At 38.5% G+C, this 23,713-nt stretch overlaps 1 protein-coding gene across 1 annotated transcript in view; it reads right to left on the bottom strand.

Annotated features, from left to right (window-relative positions):
• Positions 1–234: 234 nt before the first annotated feature.
• BTLA (B and T lymphocyte associated) overlaps positions 235–23,713 on the bottom strand; it is a gene marked incomplete at its 3' end in the record, with an annotated part of 34,743 nt that continues 11,264 nt past the window's right edge. Inside the window, exons 3-4 of the mRNA XM_082655317.1 lie at positions 2,919–3,087; positions 235–296 (exon numbers count right to left, since the gene is read on the bottom strand). Coding sequence (XP_082511443.1) covers positions 235–296; positions 2,919–3,087 — 231 coding nt within the window. The remainder of the gene's footprint in view (positions 297–2,918; positions 3,088–23,713) is intronic.

Below are 23,713 nucleotides of genomic sequence, written 5' to 3'. Positions count from 1 at the left end.
TGCAGGTCCTGTCCCTATCCTTTTGTCTCTGTTTTTTCTTTTTCCTTTTGCCCTACCCAGGTACGTGGAGAGTTTCTTGCCTTTTGGGAAGTCTGAGGTATTCTGCCAGCGTTCAGTAGGTGTTCTGTAGGAGCTGTTCCACATGTAGATGTATTTCTGATGTATTCGTGGGGAGGAAGGTGATCTCCATGTCTTATGCCTCTGCCATCTTGAAGGTCTCCTTAGATTACTGTTTTAAATGGTATCATAGTTCTTAGGCCTGATCGTAACAGAATGTAGTTTGTTGTTGTTGTTCACTATAGGAAGAAAGGAAATCACATTTAAGAAAATTTCCGTACTTGAGGAACAAAACCTTAGCACCCAACACAATGATGCTTACTGATGCTTACTAAAATTTTAATACAAATTTATCAAGTTGAATTTATTTAGTTTTATTTAAAATCAGGCAACCTGGTGGAGAATGCTGAGGGCCATTTAATATTATATGTAGAACTATGGGCTATATCTGCCTCTGGCATTTCTGGAAATTTCAAGAAGTTTACTACATCTTTATTTCTACTCTTCTTAATGGAAACACACACACCCACATAAGTTCTTTTTGTAGTATCTCATTTATGACTATTTGTTTTTAGTCAGAGCTTCATAAAAATTTTTTCAGAAATATGTTGCCTCATCTTGCATTCTGTTTTCAGTTCCAGTATTTACAGAACACTGAACCCAAAAGAAACACCTAAGTGTGTATTCCAAGAACTTGTGGGAAAACTTTGCACTACCTCCAAAACACCCTTTGCTTTGTCTGTGAAGTCTCTTCCCTAATGAGACCACAAACATTATGAGGGACTTTTGCATAGTAATCAGACCTGTGATCATGCTTCTTTATCTGCTGGTATGATTTATGAAGAAATCATACCTGATTTTATGAGGTTATTTATGATTCATTTTTTATTAACTCCCAGTTCCCTTCTGGAAACTCTTTAAGGCATTTTTGTGAGAACAAGTGAATAGCCTGAAGTCACATACCAGGCAGAGAACAGAGTCAAGGTTGTACAGTTCAGCCTCTGACTTTTCTGCTTAGGTTCTACACTGCCTTACATGCTCTTCCAGAGGACCACTTATTACGAGATTTGTTAATCCTGAAGCATCTTTGCTGCAGATGAAAGTAAATGTATTAAAATAAACACATTTTAAAAGTAAGTCAATATATGTAGCATTTAGAACAGTGCCTGGCACATGGCAAGAGTTACATAGACTCATTAAATTTTTAAAAATGTATAAATATTAGCATGGTATAACATAGACTGCATTTGTTTTAACAGATACATCAAACATACCAGGTTACTTTCCCTTCCTGTTATATCAGAAAGCTTCATTTGTTCCCCTGGAATTCAAAAGGAGAAATAAGAAATCAAAAGGGGTAAAAAACAGAACAAAACAAAATTCTTCCTCAATTCCCTATAAGTTAGGGTCATTTAAGAATAGGGGCTCTGGAATCAGATTACTATCTGCAATCTGAGGATTGAAATATAAGGATTGAAATTCAGTCCTTAGAGCAGAGGTGGGATACCCCCTTACCCATGCTCACCCACTTGCATGCCATTGACAGCATCATTATTAGTTTGGGCTTGTTTATTTGCTGTCTAGCATGGCACACACACATCTGTTTGTGAGAATTCATGCTGCCCATTTTGTTCATTGGTTCTTCACTTCTCACTCCAGAAAGGCATATCCAAGAGGAAGGGGCAGGACCTAGCACATCACTTTAAAAAGCCTGGGAATCCTTGTTCTGGGGACATTCTATACTTAATGCCATACATGCTGCTGTCCTGCCACCTACATAGTCAGGATCTCCTAGTTCACTTCAGATGGAGTAAATCAAAAGATTTACCCCTGACTTTTTTTTCTGAAACTCCAGCTGCCAGAAGAAACGTGGCAAAAACTGGAGGGGGACCATGGAAAGAGCCTTTGAGTTGCAGATGTGGACTTGGAGTTACAGATGTGGACTTGGAGTTACAGAGGAGTCCCTCATTATCCTGAGAAGGTTCTGGGCTCTGGAAGTCCTTACCACAAAACAGCAGAAACACTTTTGCTCAGACAAAGCTTTCTCTCATGGCAGAAATAAGGATTGCTCTGTCCAGCTTAGTCTCTGTAGCTACACTGTGGCTGCTGCTGTTGTGGGGAAAGGGATTAGATAAGATGACAGAGGGGAAAAAGGAAAGAGAGAGAGGACTGAGTTGGTTTTGACCCGAGCTAGACCAGAAGTCGCCATACATCTCTCTCTTACTGTCTTTCAGTGTTTGCTAGTGACATGGAGCGAATTCTTACAAAAACAGAATTGTTTTCAAAATATCACACCTCTGCCATCATAGCCAAACCCACATTTTTCAAATGCATTATTGTTGGGTGGGGATACAGTTCAAGCATGTGCTTATGATGGCAACAGTAAGCACAGACATATGAATTGCCTCTGGGGACACTGGGTCTTCATTTAGACAGGGGTGTGGATGACTGGCATGATGTGATGTGGCTGTAAAACACAGGATGAGACAAACTAACTCAACAGACATGTTGATCCGAAAAATTATTTCAACCTCCCTTTCAACACCCTTAAAATTTAGAAGAGTTCCTCCTAAGATTGACACAAGTAAAATGAATAAGTTCCAACAATATGCCTTCCTCACCACAACCCTGACTGGAGCACTGTGCTGTGCTTAGCATGCCTCATCATGACTAGAGAAGACCTGGATTAATCCATTTGGCTTTCTGGTGGAAAGATGAGTTGTCCCCTAGGAAATCATTGTCCACAGTTTATAGCAGAATAGTGTGTAAAAAGCCAACAGAAACCAACTAAAAATCTATCAGCCCTTGTAACTGAACCCCAAATGTGTGACACAGAGCAGCAGAGAGAAGATGGAACTCACCTCGGTGCCGTCTAAGGCAGCAGAATAGGTAGAAACAGGTAATGAATAGAGATAAAGCCCCCAAAGGAAGCAAATTATAAAGGGTCCATTGTTGGTCCACCATCTCTTCTTTGGAGGGTGGTCCTGAGGCATTCCTTGTATCTGAAATGTTAGTCAGTACTAAAGACGGCTAGGAAATATGAGATACATTAGGTAACACTGAATTGTCAGAACTTGAATGGAGTTCCAGCTGATGCCTCTATTTCCCTTTCAAGAGGCTTCTCCCAAGAACCCCAGGACTCAGTACTCTCACCCACCTCTTGCTTTATTGCTGAGCATATGTGAATGACTCTAGGTTATAATTTATCTTTTGAAAAGTTTTTTATTCTGCTAGGGTTAATCCCCTGGAAAACAATATCCATAACAACTTTCAGAAAGCATTTTACCACACCCTTTCATTACATTGTCTTATTTAATTTTCATATTCACCACTTAAGAAAAGTAAGGAATATTTTTTATCCAGTCACTTGCCTTGAGAAGAGCAATTGTCCCAAGAATGCCCAAAGTCTGATAGCTAGTAAATGGCAATTGGGACTCAAGCCAACATGCTTCTGAATCTAAATTGAAGTTCATTTAACACAGTGCCTTTTTGTTGTATCATAACCCTAATATCTCCAAATACTTTTATTATCTTCAGATACCTTTGGTATCTCCAGATATGCTTCTCTGAGCATACAGCTGGGTCCCATTGCTACTGATCAATGTTAATGTGCATTAAGGCCCTTTTTGTTCATGATAGGTTGCAACTTACTAGTGGGTTGTGGAACAATGTAACAGATAAAAAACAACTTCAAAAAATGAAACATAACAAAATAGAAAATATCAGAATTCATCGCATATCTTTCGATTTTGTACTTCTGTTAATATTTTTTTATGTAGGAAAGCTTTATTTCTAGATATATTAACATAGTTATATATTCCTTCCCCATATACTTGTTTTTGGGGTAAATGTGGTCACGGGCTACTGGATCTGGGCATGAAATGGTTTGGTAATTGAGCAGTAACAAATGCTGTATTGTTCATGCGGCAGCTATTGTTTAGGGTGGGCAAGCAGCCAAATCATTACCAAGAGTGACAAACTTGGCTCTCTGGGGGAGGGGAATGGATAAGAATAGGGACTAAGATTCCCACAACAGATATCCTAATACAGACAAATCCACTCAATTAAGAAGATGCAACTTGTATTACTTTCCAATCACTTAACAATCTACTTTCCTTAATTTTATTTGGCAAGTTTGATACTGACTTATAAGAGAGTGTTCTGAAGTATTTTGAGTCCATTTTGAAACAGAAAGACAAGATAATGAATTGAAATTGAAGGTGAAAACAGTGAGGATTATACTCAGGTGTGTCCAAAATCAGAGCTAGTCTCTGAGAAGACTCCTGCATTTACATACTAACAGATAATCCAATAATCCAGCTCAAAGACAGTTTGCAAAATTTGTAGATCATCACCTCAAGATCATGGACACAAAGTAAATCCCTGGGTTTATTTTGGATCTCAAACGCAGACTGTATAAATACAACACAATCTTCCTCTCTCTGCTTTGAATCCCTCTTTCCCACTCCTTAAGTATAAGGACACAATTCAGCCTATATGACACCATTTGGCATTGAATAACAAGATGAACATTCAGAAGGTGTCCCAAGTGAGTATAAAAGGCCACGAGGAAAGAAGGCTTTTGATGACATGGTGGGAACTAATTGTGAAATAAAGATTGTGCTTCTCCATGAAAAGCTGCTCAACATCACTAATTATTAGAGAGATGCAAATCAAAACTACAATGAGGTATCACCTCACACCAGTTAGAATGGGTGTCATCAGAAAATCTACAAACAACAAATGCTAGAGAGGGTGTGGAGAAAAGGGAACCCTCTTGCATTTTTGGTGGGAATGTAAGTTGATACAGCCACTATGGAGAACAGTTTGGAGTTTCCTTATAAAACTAAAAATAGAATTACCATATGACCCAGCAATCCCACTACTGGGCCTATACCCAGAGAAAACCATAATTCAAAAAGACACATGCACCCCAATGTTAATTGCAGCATTACTTACAGTAGCCAGGCCATGGAAGCAACCTAAATGCCCATTGACAGACAAATGGATAAAGAAGATGTGGTACATATATGCAATGGAATATTACTCAGCCATAAAAAGGAATGAAATCAGGTCACTTGTTGAGACATGGATGGATCTAGAGACTGTCATACAGAGTGAAGTAAATCAGAAAGAGAAAAACAAATATCGTATATTAACGCATACATGTGGAACCTAGAAAAATGGTACAGATGAACCGGTTTGCAGGGCAGAAATTGAGACACAGATGTAGAGAACAAACATATGGACACCAAGGGGGGAAAACGGCAGGGGGTGGGGGTGGTGGTGTGATGAATTGGGTGATTGGGATTGACATGTATACACTGATGTGTATAAAATTGATGACTAATAAGAACCTGCTGTATAGAAAAATAAAATTAAATTTAAAAATTCAAATAAAAAAAGAATGGATAAACAACAAGTTCTTACTGTATAGCACAGGGAACTATATTCAATATCTTGTGATATACCATAATGGAAAAAAATATGAAAAAAATAATGTATACATAGGTATAACTGAATCACCTTGCTGTATACCTGAAGCTAACACAACTATACATGAATAAAATAAAATTTTTTTAAAGTAAAAAAATAAAGATTGTGCTTCTCACCCTGCTCACTCATAAACCCCCACTTTCCTGCTAAGATGGCTTTGTGAAGCTCCTAATCAGAGATTGACCAAAGGCAGGTTGGAGAGGACAGAGTTGCAGGCCAGTGTGTGTTTCAGTGGCTGTTCTATTGACTTTCCCCCTGGGACTTTGCTCTGCAAAGTGCTTTGCTTCCTTCTGAGAGATAATTGCTTCCCCAACAGCATCCAAACGCCCACTCTGTCACAACCATGTTTTCACATGGACCAATTATTAACTTGAACATAAAAAGCAAAGCAGAGTTAGATATAAAAACAGGAAAATTCCCAATACCTCCTAAGAAAGATATTTCAAGGGGAAAAATGAAAGATTTTCTATCATACCTCCAAAATTTATTTACTAAAAGCATGGTCCTGAAATATAATTTCAGAGTACATATTTTTTAAAATAAATAAATTTATTTATTTTTGGTTGCATTGGGTCTTCATGGCTGTGTGTGGGCTTTCTCTATTTGCGGCAAGCAGGGGCTACTCTTCGTTGCGGTGCACAGGCCTCTCATTGTGGCGGCTTCTCTTGTTGCAGAGCACAGGCTCTAGGCACGCAGGCTTCAGTAGCTGTGGTTCATGGGCTCAGTAGTTGTGGCTTGCGGGCTCTAGAGTACGGGCTCAGTAGTTGTGGCGCACGGGCTTAGTTGCTCTGTGGCATGTGGGATCTTCCTGGTCCAGGGCTTGAACCCATGTCCCCTGCATTGGCAGGTGGATTCTTAACCACTGTGCCACCAGGGAAGTCCTCAGAGTATATTTTTCTCCTCACCTCATACTCAGTTCATTGAGTACTCCCTGGTACATAAAGAAAATAATTTTTCTTTAACACTCTTCCCATTATGTTTGTTTTCATCACTCCATGAAAGGAAAATCCACACCCAATGCAAAGACAATTTCTAAGTAATTCATTTGACTTTTGTGAAGGAAGCAAGAATGATCCAAATAAATATGACACAGTTCCTCCTTGCCAGTATATCATAACCCTTCATGGAATAAAAGACATTTCTCCACATTTCTACAATACAAAGAAATATGTGATAAATGAGAGGCAAAAACCTTATTAAATGGCATAAAATTACTAGAAAATAGAAATCACTTCCTCTAGTGTAAACATAGAAGGCTTCATAAAGAATTAGGAAATGAGCTGGGCTTGACAGAAGAGGTATAATTTTGATAGGTGGAGGCAGATTGGTGTGAGTCCAGTAGTGTAAGCACTGGGAATGTTCTTCACGGGACTCAATAAAAGAGTGGCTGTGGGGCTTCCCCGGTGGTGCAGTGGTTGAGAGTCCGCCTGCCGATGCAGGGGACACGGGTTCGTGCCCTGCTCCGGGAAGATCCCACGTGCCGCAGAGCGGCTGGGTCCGTGAGCCATGGCCGCTGAGCCTGCGCGTCTGGAGCCTGTGCTCTGCAACAGGAGAGGCCACAACAGTGAGACGCCCGCGTACCGCAAAAAAAAAAAAAAAAAAAAAAAAAGAGTGGCTTTATGGAATAAGTTTATTAGGCAAATTAAGCTTATTAGGAAGATTTTTGGCTGAAATGAGCCAAAAGTGGGAAAACTTTAAAGACAAGGAGTTCATAAAACTAATTGGAATTTTAGAAGGAAGATAGTGAACGTCTGAGATGATCATGAAGCTCCAGGAGGGAGCTTCCACAGAGTGGAAGGCTGTTGACAGGCAAGAGTAGAAGATCAAAGCAAAGTCCTGATAAATTCCTAATAGGCTCAGAAGCATTAATCATCAATGTGATAAGAAAGGGGGTGATAAGAAGGTGGAAGAGTAGAAAATTAGAAGAGTAGAAATCTTCAGAGAGAACTTAAAAGGCCCTTCATGTCTTCTACACTGCTCTTAGACTTCCCCTCTCACTACTTCATCCTTCACACTCTTTGTTCCAGTCATTCCCTAGAGACATTGGGTTTAGGAGGGAATGCTGCCTCCCTTCCCTCTGAAGTTAGGCCCCCTCCTCCCCAAGGGAGACAGATTGTAGATCCCAATTTCATCTCTGATTTAGTTAACACTTACCCTTCCCAAACTATTCCAAAAAATTGCAGAGGAAGGAAAGCTTCTGGACTCGTTTTACAAGGCCAGTAATATCCTGATATCAAAACCAGACAAGAATACTACAAGAAAAGAATATTTTAGGACAATATTCCTAATGAACATAGATGCAAAAATCATGGTGTATGATCCTGTTACAAAAATAGACAAAGATATCAGAAAAAAAGGGAAAATTATGGCCAATATCAATGATAAACTTAGATGGAAAAATCTTCACAAATATATTAGCAAACCAAATCCAACAATACATTAAAAGGATCATACACCATGATCAAGTGGGATTTTTCCCATGGATGCAAGGATGGTTCAATATCTGCAAATAAGTCAGCATGGTGCACCACATTAACAAACTGAAGAATAAAAACCACGTGATCATCTCTGAACAGATTCAGAAAAAGCTTGTGACAAAATTCAACATCCATTTTTAATAGAAATGCTTTACAAAGTAGGTATGGAGGGAACATACCTCAGCATCATAAAGGCCACATATAAGAAGTCCACAGCTAACAACATATTCAATGGCGAAAAGCTGAAAGCATTTCTTCTAAGGTCAGGAAAAAGACAAGGATACCCACTCTCTTCATTTTTATTCAACATAGTATTGGAAGTCCTAGCCACAGAAATCAGACAAGGAAAAGAAATAAAAGGAATCAAATTGGAAAGAAGTAAAACTGTCGCTGTTTGCAGATGATATGATACTATACTTAGAAAATCCTAAAGACAATACCAAAAAACTGCTAGAGCTTACCAATGAATTTGGTAAAGTTGCAGGACACAAAATTAATATACAGAAATCTGTTGCATTTCTATACACTAAAAACAAACAAACAGAAAGAGAAATTAAGGGAAAATCACATTTACAATCTCATCAAAAAGAGTAAAATACCTAGGAATAAACCTACCTAAGGTGGTAAAAGACCTGTGCTCAGAAAATTATGACACTGATTAAAGAAATTGAAGATGACATAAACAGATGGAAAGATATACCATATTCTTGGATTGGAAGGATTAATATTGCTAAAATGACCATACATACCATACTATTCAATGCAATCCCTATCAAAATACCAATGGCATTTTTCACAGAACTAGAACAAATAATTTTAAAATTTGTATGGAAACACAAAAGACCCTGAATAGCCAAAACAATCTTGAGAGAGACCACAGCTGGAGGAATCAGGCTCCCTGACTTCAGACTACACCGCAAAGCTATAGTAATCAAAACAGTATAGTGGTGGCACAAAAACAGACACATAGATCAATGGAATAGAAATAAATGCATTCACTTATGGTCAATTAACCTATGACAAAGGAGGAAAAAAACTATACAGTGGGGAAAAGATAGCCTCTTCAATAAGTGATGCTGGGAAAACTGGACAGTTACATGTAAAAGAATGAAATTAGAACATTCTGTAACACCATATACAAGAAATAAACTCAAACTGTATTAAAGACCTAAATGTGAGGCCAAAACCCATAAAACTCTAGAAGAAAACATGTGCAGAACACTCTTTGATGTAAATTATAGCAAGTTTTTTTTTGGATTTGTCTCCTAAGTCAAAGGAAACAAAAGCAAAAATAAACAAATGGGAGCTACTTAAACTTCAAAGTTTTGCACAGCAAAGAAAACCATTGACAAAACAAAAAGACAACTTAATGAATAGGAGAAAATATTTGCAATGATATGACAGAGAAGGGGTTACTATCCAAAATATATAAAGAGCTCATACAGTTCCACATCAAAAAAACAAACGACCCAATTTAAAAATGAGCAGAAGATCTGAATGGACATTTTTCCAAAGAAGTCATAGAGATGGCCAACAGGCACATGAAAAGATGCTCAACATTACTAATCATCAGTGAAATGCAAATCAAAACCACAGTGAGTTATCACCTCACACCTGTCAGAATGGCTATCATCAAAGAGACCACAAATAACAAACGTTGGTGAGGATGTGAAGAAAAGAGAACCCTTGTACACTGTTGGTGGGAATGTAAATTTGTGCAGCTACTGTGGAAACCAGTATGGAGTTTCCTCAAAAATCTGAAAATAGAATTACCATATGACCTAGCAATTCCACCTCCATGTATATATCTGAAGAAAACAAAAACACTAATTTGAAAAATACATGCATCCCGAAGTTCATAGTCACATTATTTACAGTAGCCTAGATATAGACACAACCTAAGTGTTCATCACCAGATAAATGGATAAAGAAGATGTGGTATACAATGGAACACTACTCAGCTATAAAAAGAATGAAATTTTTCCATTTGCAACAATATAGCTAGACTTGGAGGATATTATGCTTAGTGAAATAAGTCATACAGAGAAAGACAAATACTGTATGTTATCACCTATATGTGTAATCTAAAAATAAACAACTGAATGTAACAAAACAGAAACAGACTCATAGATAATAGAGAACAAACTGGTGGTTAACAATGGGAAGAGTGAAGGAAGGAGGGGCAAAATAGGATAGGGAATTAAGAGGTACAAACAGCTATGTATAAAATAAATAAGCTACAAGGATATATTGTACAGCACAGAGAATATAACCAATATTTAAAATAATTATAAATGCTGTATAATCTATTACAATTTTGAATCACTCTGTTGAACACTTTATAAGAACATAACGTTGCAAATCAACTATATCTCAGTTTAAATAGTGCAACCATCACCACTATCTAGTTTCAGAATATTTTCATCACCCCAAAAGGAAAACACAATACCCATTAAGTAGTCACTCCCCATTCTCCCTTTCTCTCAGCCCCTGGCAACCATCACACTTTCTGTCTCTATGGATGTTTCTATTCTAGGTATTTCATATAAAGAGAATCATACAATATGTAATCTTTTCTGTCTGGGGTCTTTTACTTAGGATATTGTTTTTGACGTTCATCTATGTTATATCCTGTACTAGCATTTTATTCCTTTTCATGGATGAATAATATTCCATTGTATGGATATATCACATTTCCTTTATCTATTTATCAGTTAAAGGACATTTGGGTTGTTTCTACTTTTAGGCTGTTGTGGACAGTGCTGCTATAAACATTTATGTACATGCTTTTTTGTGGATACGTATTTTCATTTCACTTGGGTATTTTCCTAGCAATGGAATTACTGGGGCTTATGGCAACTATGTTTAACCTTTTGAAGAACTGCCAGACTGTTTTCCAAAGCAGCTGCATTAGTTTGCATTCCCATCAGCAATGTATAAGGATTTCAGTAGTCCATATTCTTGCCAATACTTGTTATTTTCCATGAAGAAAGAAATTCTAGTTTCCCCCGTGGGTGTGAAGTGATATTTCATTGTGGTTTTAATTTGCATCCCCATAATAACTAATTACATTGAGCATTATTTCCTATGTTTATTAACCATTTATATATCTTTTTTGAAGAAATGTCCATTCAACTATTTGCCCATTTTTTAATTGGGTTGCTTGTCTGTTTGTTTCTGAGCTGAAAGAATTCTTTATATTCTGGGTACTAGTCCCTCATCAGATATATGATTTTTTTAACATTTTTATTGAAGTGTAATTCCTTTACAATGGTGTGTTAGTTTCTGCTTTATAACAAAGTGAATCAGTTATACATATACATATGTCCCCATATCTCGTCCCTCTTGCGTCTCCCTCCCTCACACCCTCCCTATCCTACCTCTCTAGGTGGTCACAAAGCACCGAGTTGATCTCCCTGTGTTATGCAGCTGCTTCCCACTAACTATCTATTTTATATTTCATAGTGTATATATGTCCATGCCACTCTCTCACTTTGTCCCAGCTTACCCTTCTTCTTCCCCGTATCCTCAAGTCTATTCTCTAATAGGTCTGCATCTTTATTCCCATTTGCCCCTAGGTTCTTCATGACCTTTTTTTTTTTTTTTTTTTTTTTTAGATTCCATATATATGTGTTAGCATGCGGTATTTGTTTTTCTCTTTCTGACTTACTTCACTTTGTTTGACAGTCTCTAGGCCCATCCACCTCACTACAAATAACTCAGTTTCATTCCTTTTTATGGCTAACATTCCATTGTATATATGTGGCACATCTTCTTTATCCATTCATCTGTTGATGGACACTTCGGTTGCTTCCATGTCCTGGCTATTGTAAATAGAGCTGCAATGAACGTTTTGGTACATGACTCTTTTTGAATTATGGTTTTCTCAGGGTATATGCCCAGTAGTGGGATTGCTGGGTCATATGGTAGATATATATTTAATTTCTTAAGGAACATCCATACTGTTCTCCATAGTGGCTGTATCGATTTACATTCCCGCCAACAGTGCAAGAGAGTTCCCTTTTCTCCACACCCTCTCCAGCATTTATTGTTTCTAGATTTTTTGATGATGGCCATTCTGACTGGTGTAAGATGATATCACATTGTAGTTTTGATTTGCATTTCTCTAATGATTAATGATGTTGAGCATTCTTCCATACGTCTGTTGGCAATCTGTATATCTTCTTTGGAGAAATGTCTATTTAGGTCTTCTGCCCATTTTTGGATTGGGTTGTTTGATTTTTTAATGTTGAGCTGCATGAGCTGCTTGTAAATATTGGAGGTTAATCCTTTGTCAGTTGCTTCATTTGCAAATATCTTCTCCCATTCTGAGGGTTGTCTTTTGGTCTTGTTTATGGTTTCCTTTGCTGTGCAAAAGCTTTGAAGTTTCATTAGGTTCCATTTGTTTATTTTTGTTTTTATTTCCATTTCTCTAGGAGGTGGGTCAAAAAGGATCTTGCTGTGATTTATGTCATAGAGTGTTCTGCCTATATTTTCCTCTAAGACTTTGATGGTCTCTGGCCTCACATTTAGATCTTTAATCCATTTTGAGTTTATTTTTGTGTATGGCGTTAGGGAGTGTTCTCATTTCATTCTTTTACATGTCCATTTTTCCCAGCACCACTTATTGAAGAGGCTGTCTTTTCTCCACTGTATATTCTTGCATCCTTTATCAAAGATAAGGGGACCATATGTGCATGGGTTTAATCTCTGGGCTTTCTATCCTGTTCCATTGATCTATATTTCTGTTTCTGTGCCAGTACCATACTGTCTTGATTACTGTAGCTTTGTAGTATAGTCTGAAGTCAGGGAGCCTGATCCCTCCAGCTCCGTTTTTCTTTCTCAAGATTGCTTTTGCTATACGGGGTCTTTTGTGTTTCCATACAAATTGTGAAATTTTTTGTTCTAGTTCTGTGAAAAATGCCAGTGGTAGTTTGACAGGGATTGCATTGAATCTGTAGATTGCTTTGGGTAGTATAGTGATTTTCACAATGTTGATTCTTCCAATCCAAGAACATGGTATATCTCTCCAACTATTTGTATCATCTTTAATTTCTTTATTCAGTGTCCTATAGTTTTCTGCATACAAGTCTTTGTCTCCTTAGGTAGGTTTATTCCTAGATATTTTATTCTTTGTGTTGCAATGGTAAATGGGAGTGTTTTCTTAATTTCATTTTCAGAATTTTCATTAGTGTATAGGAATGCAAGAGATTTCTGTGCATTAATTTTGTATCCTGCTACTTTACCAAGTTCATTGATTAGCTCTAGTAGTTTTCTAGTAGCATCTTTAGGATTCTCTATGTATAGTATCATGTCATCTGCAAACAGTGACAGCTTTACTTCTTCTTTTCCAATTTGGATTCCTTTTATTTCTTTTTCTTCTCTGATTGCTGTGGCTAAAACTTCCAAAACTATGTTGAATAAGAGTGGTGAGAGTGGGCAACTTTGTCTTTTTCCTGATCTTACTGGAAATGGTTTCAGTTTTTCACCATTGAGGACAACGTTGGCAGTGGGTTTTTCATACATGGCCTTTATTATGTTGAGGTACTTTCCCTCTATGCTCACTTTCTGGAGAGTTTTTATCATAAATAGTGTTGAATTTTGTCGAAAGCTTTCTCTGCATCTATTGAGATGATCAGATGGGTTTTCTACTTCAATTTATTAATATGGTGTATCATGTTGATTGATTTGCATATATTGAAGAATTCTTGCATTCCTGGGATAAACCCCACTTGATCATAGTGTATGATCCTTTTAATGTGCTGTTAGATTCTGTTTGCTAGCATTTTGTTGAGGAGTTTTGCATCTATGTTCATCAGTGATATTGGCCTGTAGTTTTCTTTCTTTGTGATAACTTTGTCTGGTTTTGGTATCAGAGTGATGGTGGCCTCGTAGAATGAGTTTGGGAGTGTTCCTCCCTCTGCTATATTTTGGAAGAGTTTGAGAAAGATAGGTGTTAGCTTTTCTCTAAATGTTTGATAGAATTGGCCTGTGAAGCCATCTGGTCCTGGGCTTTTGTATGTTGGAAGAATTTTTTTTTTTTTTTTTTTTTTTTTTTTTTTTTTTGCAGTACGTGGGCCTCTCACTGTTGTGGCCTCTCTCGTTGTGGAGCACAGGCTCCAGATGTGCAGGCTCGGCGGCCATGGCTCACGGGCCCAGCCGCTCCGCGGCATGTGGGACCTTCCCGGACTGGGGCACGAACCCGTGTCCCCTGCATCAGCAGGCGGACTCTCAACCACTGCGCCACCAGGGGAGCCCAGGCAAAGACCTTTTTGACCTCGAAGAGCTTACCATTTAATTGGTGAGGCAAGCTTAACTAACAAGACCACTTTTCTGTAATAAATTTACTATCTACCACTCTTTTTTCTCCTAGTTTAACTGAGCTGAAAGGAAGGCTCAGCGGGACCTTGTATATTAGTTAGTTATTAGGCAGTATAGGGAAAAATAAGATAAGGTACCTCCCTTGAAGGGGCTTGCCTTCTAATGGGAAATAGAGAGCTTGACAGATGGAAGAATGAAATAACACTATAAGAAGGTGCAGACGTTGCTTGGGTGTGCCGAGGATTAACTTTGCCTGGGACTATGGGGCAAGGCTGAATGGAAAGTTTGTATTTGAGCTGAACCTTAGTGAGTGAGTAGCTCTTTGATAATCAGAGCAGTGAATGGAACAAGGTGGGGGTACCTTAAGTCTGGGGAAATTGAAGGGCAAACGCAGACTGTTCAGGAATCTCATGGCAGATTCAGGGAATTGATATACACTTGGATTGTGGTTTTATGAAAATACTGATATGCAGACCACTAGTCGTTTCAGTATAAATGGAATAAGCATTAGGGGGGAGAAGTTTAAACTTTGCTTATCCACCATGAGAAAATACAGAGCCTGATTCTTTGGGAATATTTATAAAGTTCATGTAAATAGCTAAAAATGAGAATTTTCAGTTGATTAGAGTTGTTCAAATGCTAACAGATTGTGTGATGTTGAGATAGTCACCCAGCCTCACCAGCCCTCAATTTAAAAAAAATAAGATGAAAGGACTGGACTACAAAAACAGGAAAAGTCTTACCCACCATCCTTTCCTACACACAAACACATATACAACTTCACCTCCCTCAGTGTACAACTGATGCTATAAAACCACTTCTCTAAGTCTCTCTATTACAATATATTACCTTTCCATTTAGCCACTGGGCTGTCACCCAATGCTAATAGCATTGTTGAACATCCTGGTTAGTTCAAGGATTCCACGACTACATGTTTGGGAGGAGTGTACAAAGTGGGTTAGGAGGGGAGAAGAGCTAGCTGTTAGTCCTGACCACATCACTGACTTGCAATGGGATAATAGAAACATCACTGTGGTTCTTGTGTGTTCTTATCAGCAGGATGAAGATCATTGGCTGTCACATTGACTAGCATAGGAATTTTTCTCGAGTGGAGGAAAGAATGGATGGAGGCTTGTGAACAGGCATTAAAAGTCATCAAGAGTGCTACCCCTTTGTACAAAGAAGATATTAACACTGCCTACCTGCGTGAAACTAAAACTGATGCTTGTAGTACAGGAACGATGCACTGAGGTAAATGATAGAATTCTAATTTTCCATCTGACAAGCATGTTGACACTTTTGTTGCTTGTCCCAAATTACGTATAATCATCTTATGACACTCAGGTTATCCAAAGCTGTCCCCAAGGGGTTTGTCTTGTCAAAGAAACATCTGAAAAGGAATGAAGATCACAGTTGCTTTTGGCTGGGATTTATCTGTCAACTTTAGTTTTGTTGTTCCTGCTGTTTTCTCAAACATTTATATCTAATGGTGGGGAATTTTCAATGCTAAAAATAATTAAAATAAATGCATGCAGTGAATGATGAAACCTCTTCCATCTTCAGGCTGTCATACGATAAAGTATCCCTTTTTAAGTACTATAGGTTTAGGAAGCCTCTCCTTTTAAAAATTCTCAGGTTCCCCTGGTGGCACAGTAGTTAAGCATCTGCCTGCCAATGCAGGGGGACACGGGTTCGATCCCTGGTCCGGGAAGATCCCACATGCTGCAGAGCAGCTAAGCCTGTGAGCCACAACTAGTGAAGCCTACACGCCTAGAGCCCATGCTCTGCAACAAGAGAAGCCACCACAATGAGAAGCTTGCAAACCACAGCGAAGAGTAGTCCCCGCTTGCTGCAACTAGAGAAAACCTGTGCACAACAATGAAGACCCAATGCAGCCAAAAAATTTTTTTTAATTAAATAAATAAATAAATAAAATTCTCATGAAAACCACTGCTGCATTATTACAGAATGTATATTCCATGACTAGGGTGTACCTAGCATAGTTGATGCCCAGAGTGCATGATTTTTAACAACCATTTTTTCTATATGGAAAAATATTCAGAAATAATCATGAAATGAAACAAATAATAAAATGCCCAGGAAAGAAACATAGTGAATATTGTTTTCATTAAACTTCATGTATAAAATGGTGCAAGTTGGACTTCCCTGGTGGCGCAGTGGTTAAGAATTCGCCTGCCAATGCAGGGGACATGGGTTCAAGTCCTGGTCTGGGAAGATCCCACATGTCATGGAGCAACGAAGCCTGTGTGCCACACTACTGAGCCTGCGCTCTAGAGCCCATGAGCCACAACTACTGAGCCCTCGTGCCACAACTACTGAAGCTCACACGCCTAGAGCCTGTACGCCGCAACAAAAGAAGCCCCACAATGAGAAGCCTGTGCACCACAACAAAGAGTAGCCCCTGCTCGCCGCAACTAGAGAAAGCCTGCGCACAGCAATGAAGACCCAACACAGCCCAAAATAAATAAATTTATAAAAAAAGAAAAGAAAAGAAAAATATAAAATGATGCAAGTTAAAAAATGTTTGAAAAATAATAATAGAATAGAAAAAGGGAAAAATGCACAGCTATTTATGTAATAATTTTATATCTATCTAAACAATGTGAACTTGGATCCTTTAGTTAAACCCTGATATTGTAGTTTATGTAAGTAATTTTCCAGTAATTAATAAGCAAATTTTATTAAAACTGAAATTCTATAAAAGACATAATTTAGACCATTACTGAAATGTATCACTAATGTAAAGTTTTATTTTCTTGATCCATTCTTTAATTTTAAAACAACACTTTAAAGATTATAAATTATAAAGATATTAATCAATAAAACAGTTCAGATATAAACTTTAGTTCATGCATGAGAAAACAATTGTATCTCACAGTTTGTATTCTGTTTCACTGTTTTAAATTTTAAACAAATAAATATTCAAAATGGTTGTATGGAATGAAAGAAATGAAACAACACACATTCTGTTCCTTTGTCTCTCTAATCACTGTGGTATTATTGTTATTTAAAATCTACTGTTTAAATGTAGAAATATGTAGTACCACAGGGGTTGGAGACACAAACTATGCCTAGAGCAAGCTCATGTGATTCTGAACATTTATGAATTTGCTCTTGAAGTGAACACATATAGCTGAATTTGAAGTTCTCTGAGTTAACTTTCAGGTAGATGCAATGTTTCTTAAAGGGGAAGTACTGAAAATGTGCTAATTTGAAACTTACATACATATTATTAAAATTTAGCAGTAACCATGGTCATTATTTAGAACTTAGACCAAAATATTTGGGGATGGGGAACATTTTATCACTGATATTTTTCAGAATTGCTGGTACATGGTGATCATTAAAAGTAGACCAACTTTTATCTGCTTTAAAACTCTGTACAGACAATATTCCCCCTTATTGCCCACACCCAGGGAGGGGGGTGGACATCCCACTGTTCATGACTATTTCGTTATGGGACAGATTCTAGTGCAAAGGGGATGCAGAAAGAGGCTCACTTGGCTCTTCAATTTTCCCATAAGATTTTTTTCTTTTTTAAAAGATTGAACAAGATACAATCTCTCAGAGTTGTCAAATCTCCAAGAGGGAGAGAGCCTTTCTGTCTGGGTTATCAGGAAATGCTTCAAGGAGGAGGTTGAATCTCCTACTGTCCCAAACCCCACTCCAGGGCAGATCTGGTCCTCCTCCCATTATCACAGTATAAAATACCATTATCTACCTAATCACATGGACCAGAACCTGGGTGCCATCTTTGTCTCTTACCCCACTCCATCAGCCACCACGTTAAGTTAATTCAGCATCCAAAATATCATTCAAGTTTGTTTTCATGCTACTGCCTTAATTTGGGTCTCATTCTACTTCATGAGGATTATTGTCACAGCTTACCAACCAGTCTTCTACATTCCGAATTTGGCCTTGTTCCCCTCCTCACACCCCAATTCATTCTCCACATCACTGTCACAGTTTACATTCTTTTTTTTTTAAGATTATTTTTTATTTTTATTTATTTTTGGCTGCTTTGGGTCTTCATTGCTGTGCGTGGGCCTTCTCTAGTTGTGGCAATTGGGGGCTACTGTTTCGTTGTGGCGCCCAGGCTTCTCATTGTGGTGGCTTCTCTTGTTGCAGAGCACAGGCTCTAGGCACGCGGGCTTCATTAGTTGTGGTGCGTGGGCTCAGTAGTTGTGGCTTGCAGGCTCTAGAGCGCAGGCTCAATAGTATGGCCCATGGGCTTAGTTGCTCTGTGGCATGGGGGATCTTCCCGGACCAGGGCTCAAATCCGTGTCCCTTGCACTGACAGGCAGATTCCCAACCACTGCGCCACCAGGGAAGTCCCACAGTTTACATTCTTCAGACGAAAATCCAACTGCAAGACTTTTTTGCCTAAAATCCTTCAGAGATTCTTCAGTGCCTGCAGGAAAATGTCCAGACTTCATCAAATGGCATTTTGCCCCTGCCTCTTTATGCAAACTTGACAGTCCCCCCACACACACACTCCAGCAACCCACATCCACTTGATGTTTCTCCTACCAAATGTCCCATGCTACTTTGTGTGACATGCAGCACTCTGTTATGAGTAAATATGTGTTTATGCATCTTTCTTCTGATCTTGTCTACGACCTTCTTGATGGGATGACAAAAGGAAATGGCCTTAGAAAAGGTATGAAAGTGAGAAAACATGAGACTGAAAAGAGAGAGCTTCATGAAGAGAAAGATCTCCTGTTCACACTCTAATGCTCTCTGTGCACTAAGACACAGAGCAGACACAGCTGAGTCCTTAGGTATGTGGACTAAAGACATTGAGGTGAAGGATGTATGTATCTCAACATACCCTTTAGTGGTTATAACTTAACCACTAAAGAAAAACTAGACCTTACGAGTATGCAATGTGTAAGGGTCTGATTTATGTCCATTCAGGGGTGATATTCAAAATATTTAAGAAGTGACACTCCATGGTCATCCAGATACCCAAATCAGCCAATCAGAAAGGTGTGCTGACCACAAAAAACTGCATGGTCCAGTACCTTCCAGCTTAACAAGTGTAGCTGCTGGTGTAAATAACATCAGGAGCTGAAGGGAGTAAGTAATTTGTGAAACTTACTAACTACTAAAAACCTAAAAGCCAATCGACAGACAAATGGACAAAGAAGATGTGGTACATATATACAATGGAATATTACCCAGCTATAAAAAGGAACAAAATTGGGTCATTTGTAGAGATGTGGATAGACCTAGAGACTGTCATACAGAGTGAGGTGGGTCAGAAAGGGAAAAATAAATATCGTATATTAACGCATGTATGTGGAGTCTGGAAAAATTGTGCAGATGAACTGGTTTTCAGGGCAGAGGTAGAGACATAGGTGTGGAGAACAAACATGTGGACACCAAGAGGGGATAGCGGGGAGGGTGGTGGTGGTGGTGGGATGAATTGGGAGATTGGCATTGACATATGTACACTAATATGTATAAAATAGATAACTAATAAGAATCTGCTGTATAAAAAAATTAATTTAATTTAATTTTTTTAGAAAAGAAAAAAACAAAGACCATGAAATGAATAGAGAGAATTTTCACATTCATCTTCTATCACTATTTTCTCTTTAAAATCTTCTAAAAATGGTATGTGAAACCTTTCTTTAATTTTGCTTTCACATGGTATTTATAGAGCACATTTTTTAAATAAATTTTTTTTTTGGCTGCACCGCGTGGCATGAGGGGTCTTAGTTCCGTGACCAGGGATCGAACCCGTGCCCCCTGCAGTGGAAGTGCAAATTCTGAACCACTGGACCTGCAGGGAAGTCCCTTTAGAGCACATTTTAAAACAATTTCTTCTAGGGCTAGAATTTCTCATAATGTGATATGACTATTTTGGAGAATATTTTGAAGACTATCTATTTAATCCAGTAGTACTGAGCAATCTAAGACTTTAAGCCATATATCTCTGGCTTTTATATAGTCTGGGATAATTCTGAAATTTTTTTGTCTTGATATAGTCATTCTAGTATTGGCTATAGCTTTGTCTAACAGTTAGCAAAGCATCTAAAGTACCTATGTCATTTCATTTCCTTGAGATATTAAAGAATAGTACAAGCAGAGAGCTTTAGTGATCATCAGGTCAGATAGTTTAAGTCACATTTGGAAGGTAACCTCCAGAATCACTGCTTCATATTGATTGCCACTTGCTCACAATTGCAGCATATTTCGCATTATCAGAGTACTGTAAACCCATCCTAGGTGCTCCCGACAGGAGGAAAATAGGGATATGACTAATATTTTTTGAATTCTTATTATGTGCTATGCACTTCTACGTACAATACATATATTGTTTCCTTTGATCTTCACAGCAGTTCTATCAGGTAGTTACTACTATTATCTTTATCTTAAGTGGGAGAAACCAAATATTAGAGAAGCTAAGCCACTTACTCAAGATCACCAGCTGGCTGGAGGCAGAGACAGGACCAGGACTTGAACCCAGGTCTGGTTACCAAACCACAAGTTCTTTTCTGGTAGAATAGTTGTGAAAGTGCATGGGAACACATAGGAAGAGTTGTTAGCACTGTGGTTCATTCACAACAAATAATAATAAATGCCAGGCATTACTATTTTTTGGATAGGGTGAATTTAGGGAAGCAACACAGCAGTTGAGTAATTGTCCAAGGGTGCAAGGCCTATGGGAGGCAGAGACAAGATGGAAACCCAGAAGGTCTGCCCCAAGTGCCTCTGCTCTGAACAGTTACTTCCAACTTCTTTTGGGGATGAGCAGTGATGTGATCATGGATCAGTGATGTGGTATATTCACCAGCCAAATGAATATAATAGAGATAGAAAAGGTGTTATATCCCACAGAAAAAAGTCCTTTTATATGAGACATGAAATTCTTGAGAATTATACTAATGAAGAAGGCTAGTCTTGGTCAAAGCTAGGAAGTAAAAATCCTTTGCTTTTTGGTACTTTCTCAAGCTTTCTCTGAGTACTTCTTCATTACATTTCCACCCAATGACAAATATCACCCTGCAGTTCTACCCTACTGGTCATGCCTTTGTCTCCTCAGACCAGAAGATTCACTCCAATCCTTCAGAGTTCTGCCTGTCCTATTTGATAAGGATGAGTTTCCGGTGGAGAGTTCGTTGGCCAATGTGTAATTATCTCTCTGGAATAGCAAAGGTTTTTACCCAGTTCAACAGACCCTAAAGAAAAATGATTCATGTTGACAATTTAGGGGATAGTTCTGGGTAGGGAAGACTGTCTGGTATAGGTGGGTCTGTCCTTCAGAGATGCTAGGCCTTCCACCTTCCTCACAGTGACTTTAGGAAGAAAATCAGGTCAAGAAAAGCCTAGAACATACCTTGGAAGCTGTGGACAGTAACATTCAAGAGAGCCTTTGGCATTTTATAAGAAACCAACATGAGTATTTCTAAATGTTGCCTTCAGTGTTTGAGTGGTTACATGTGATGCTCAGAGTAACCGTGGGTTATGTGTTGTTGGAAGGACACGAGGAAAGTCCATCTCTACTTCTTTTCCAGATACTTCCTCACCTTCCTAATCCATTCTACTACAGAGATCACACTGAGATTCATTGGCATTTTCAAAGCCCTAGAAGATACCTAACATTACCTATGTGGGCAGAAACTGCCAATTGTCCCCCAATATTAATTCTCCTAATACCCCAGAAGAAAAAGAAATGGGGCCATCACGACCCAGGTAGAATCTAAGTGTCCCAGCCTTCCTTATAGCCACTTCTGGACAATGGGCTGTTTGTGATACATGCAAGTTCCAGATTATGCTTATAAGATAAATGTAGTTATCAGGGAGGAGAAAAGGAGTTAAAGAGCTCTACCAGCTAAACCTAATGTTTCCCTATGACTGCCTAGATGGCCCCTCTATCGCTCGCCTGGACTGTGTTCAAAGTGAACCTCACGTTGTACATGTTTAGATTCTGAGCATACTAACATGATTCCCTGCATGTGTACACACAGACACAGGCACACAAGTAATTTCTTCCATGGAGATAAGCATGGAGATCAGAGTCCATAACCATGAGAGGACACCGGAAAGGTGGAAAATACTGAGCTTATTTTAGGTAAGGGAGTGAAGAAAATTGGAAAAGTGAAGCAAATTGCTTGTGATACAACAATTCACTGACACAAAGTAACTCAAGCCTCATGACTCCCAACTCTGTTCTCATTTCTTGGTGATGGGGGTGATGGGAGATAATGATATCAAGAGTTGTTTATAGACAACTTTTGTCAACCCCAAATGAGAGATGATCTCCCAATACTACTTTAAGGGGACTATCAAGTTAATTAAGTTTGGGACTAAAAGGGAAAAAAAACCTAAAACATTATTAGCTAAACTTACACAGCACTTACTATGTAAGTTTAGCTAATAAACTTCAGTCACTGTCCTAAGAGTTTTACAGAATTAATTCACTCAATACTCACAACAACCCTATAAGTTCGATATCATTATTGTCCCCATTGTTTAGATGAGGAAAGAGAACCAGAGAGGCTATAGTCACAGAACCAGTAAATGGCAGCGATGGGAGAGTAATCTAGTAATCTAGAGTCCCTGATCTTATCTGCTCCACCACTGTGCCTCCAAGGAACAAAGAAAAATGTTGATTTCATTTTTGGACCTGATTACAAATGCCTGTGAACATTTTTCTTTCAAAAAATTCTGAACTCTAAGTAAAGGTGAAACTCACAAATGATGGAAATTAAGTAGGAAAGTCCCAGTGAATCAGGATAAACTGTTTAACTTCAACATTACAATAGAGGAAATTTTGATAGTGGAACAGAGGAAGCAATAATTAACTAAAGACCTCAATGTTAGGAAAGTCTATTCAAGGCTGTGATCAACACAAGAACTGGTCTTTTCATACCTCAATCCAGGAAATCCTGTAGCTGCAGAATGTATTTCTAGACATTTACGTAAAAGGCAGTCCTATCTTATGACAGGCATTTTTGTAATAACAATACACAGGCATTTGCCAGAAGCAGAGCTCTATCTCTGGCATACAATGTGCATACTTCAATAAGAACAAATAAGTAGAGCCAGAGAAATAAGCCTGATAAAGACACTGTGTTACAAAACCAGAATATGAAGGAATGAGAGACAGATTCAGAGCGCTTTTGCCCCAGTGTTTCTTCTCTGACCCAAGGATATAGCCTGTTCATGGTGGAGAAACAGAATATGGGAGGAATGTGGAGTATGGATCCACGGATCACACTGAACTACCACCATAAAGGAGAAAGAGAACACACACAAGACCCACATGGAGACTTGGCCCCAACCACTGTGTTTTCAAAGGCACCAAACTGTCAGTGGCCTCTGGTACTAGA

This window comes from Grampus griseus (assembly GCF_964374135.1).
Source record: "Grampus griseus genome assembly, chromosome: 5".
Classification (NCBI taxonomy): domain Eukaryota; kingdom Metazoa; phylum Chordata; class Mammalia; order Artiodactyla; family Delphinidae; genus Grampus; species Grampus griseus.
The sequence above is the reverse complement of the archived record's forward strand: the minus strand, read 5'-3'. Positions and strand labels throughout refer to the sequence as shown.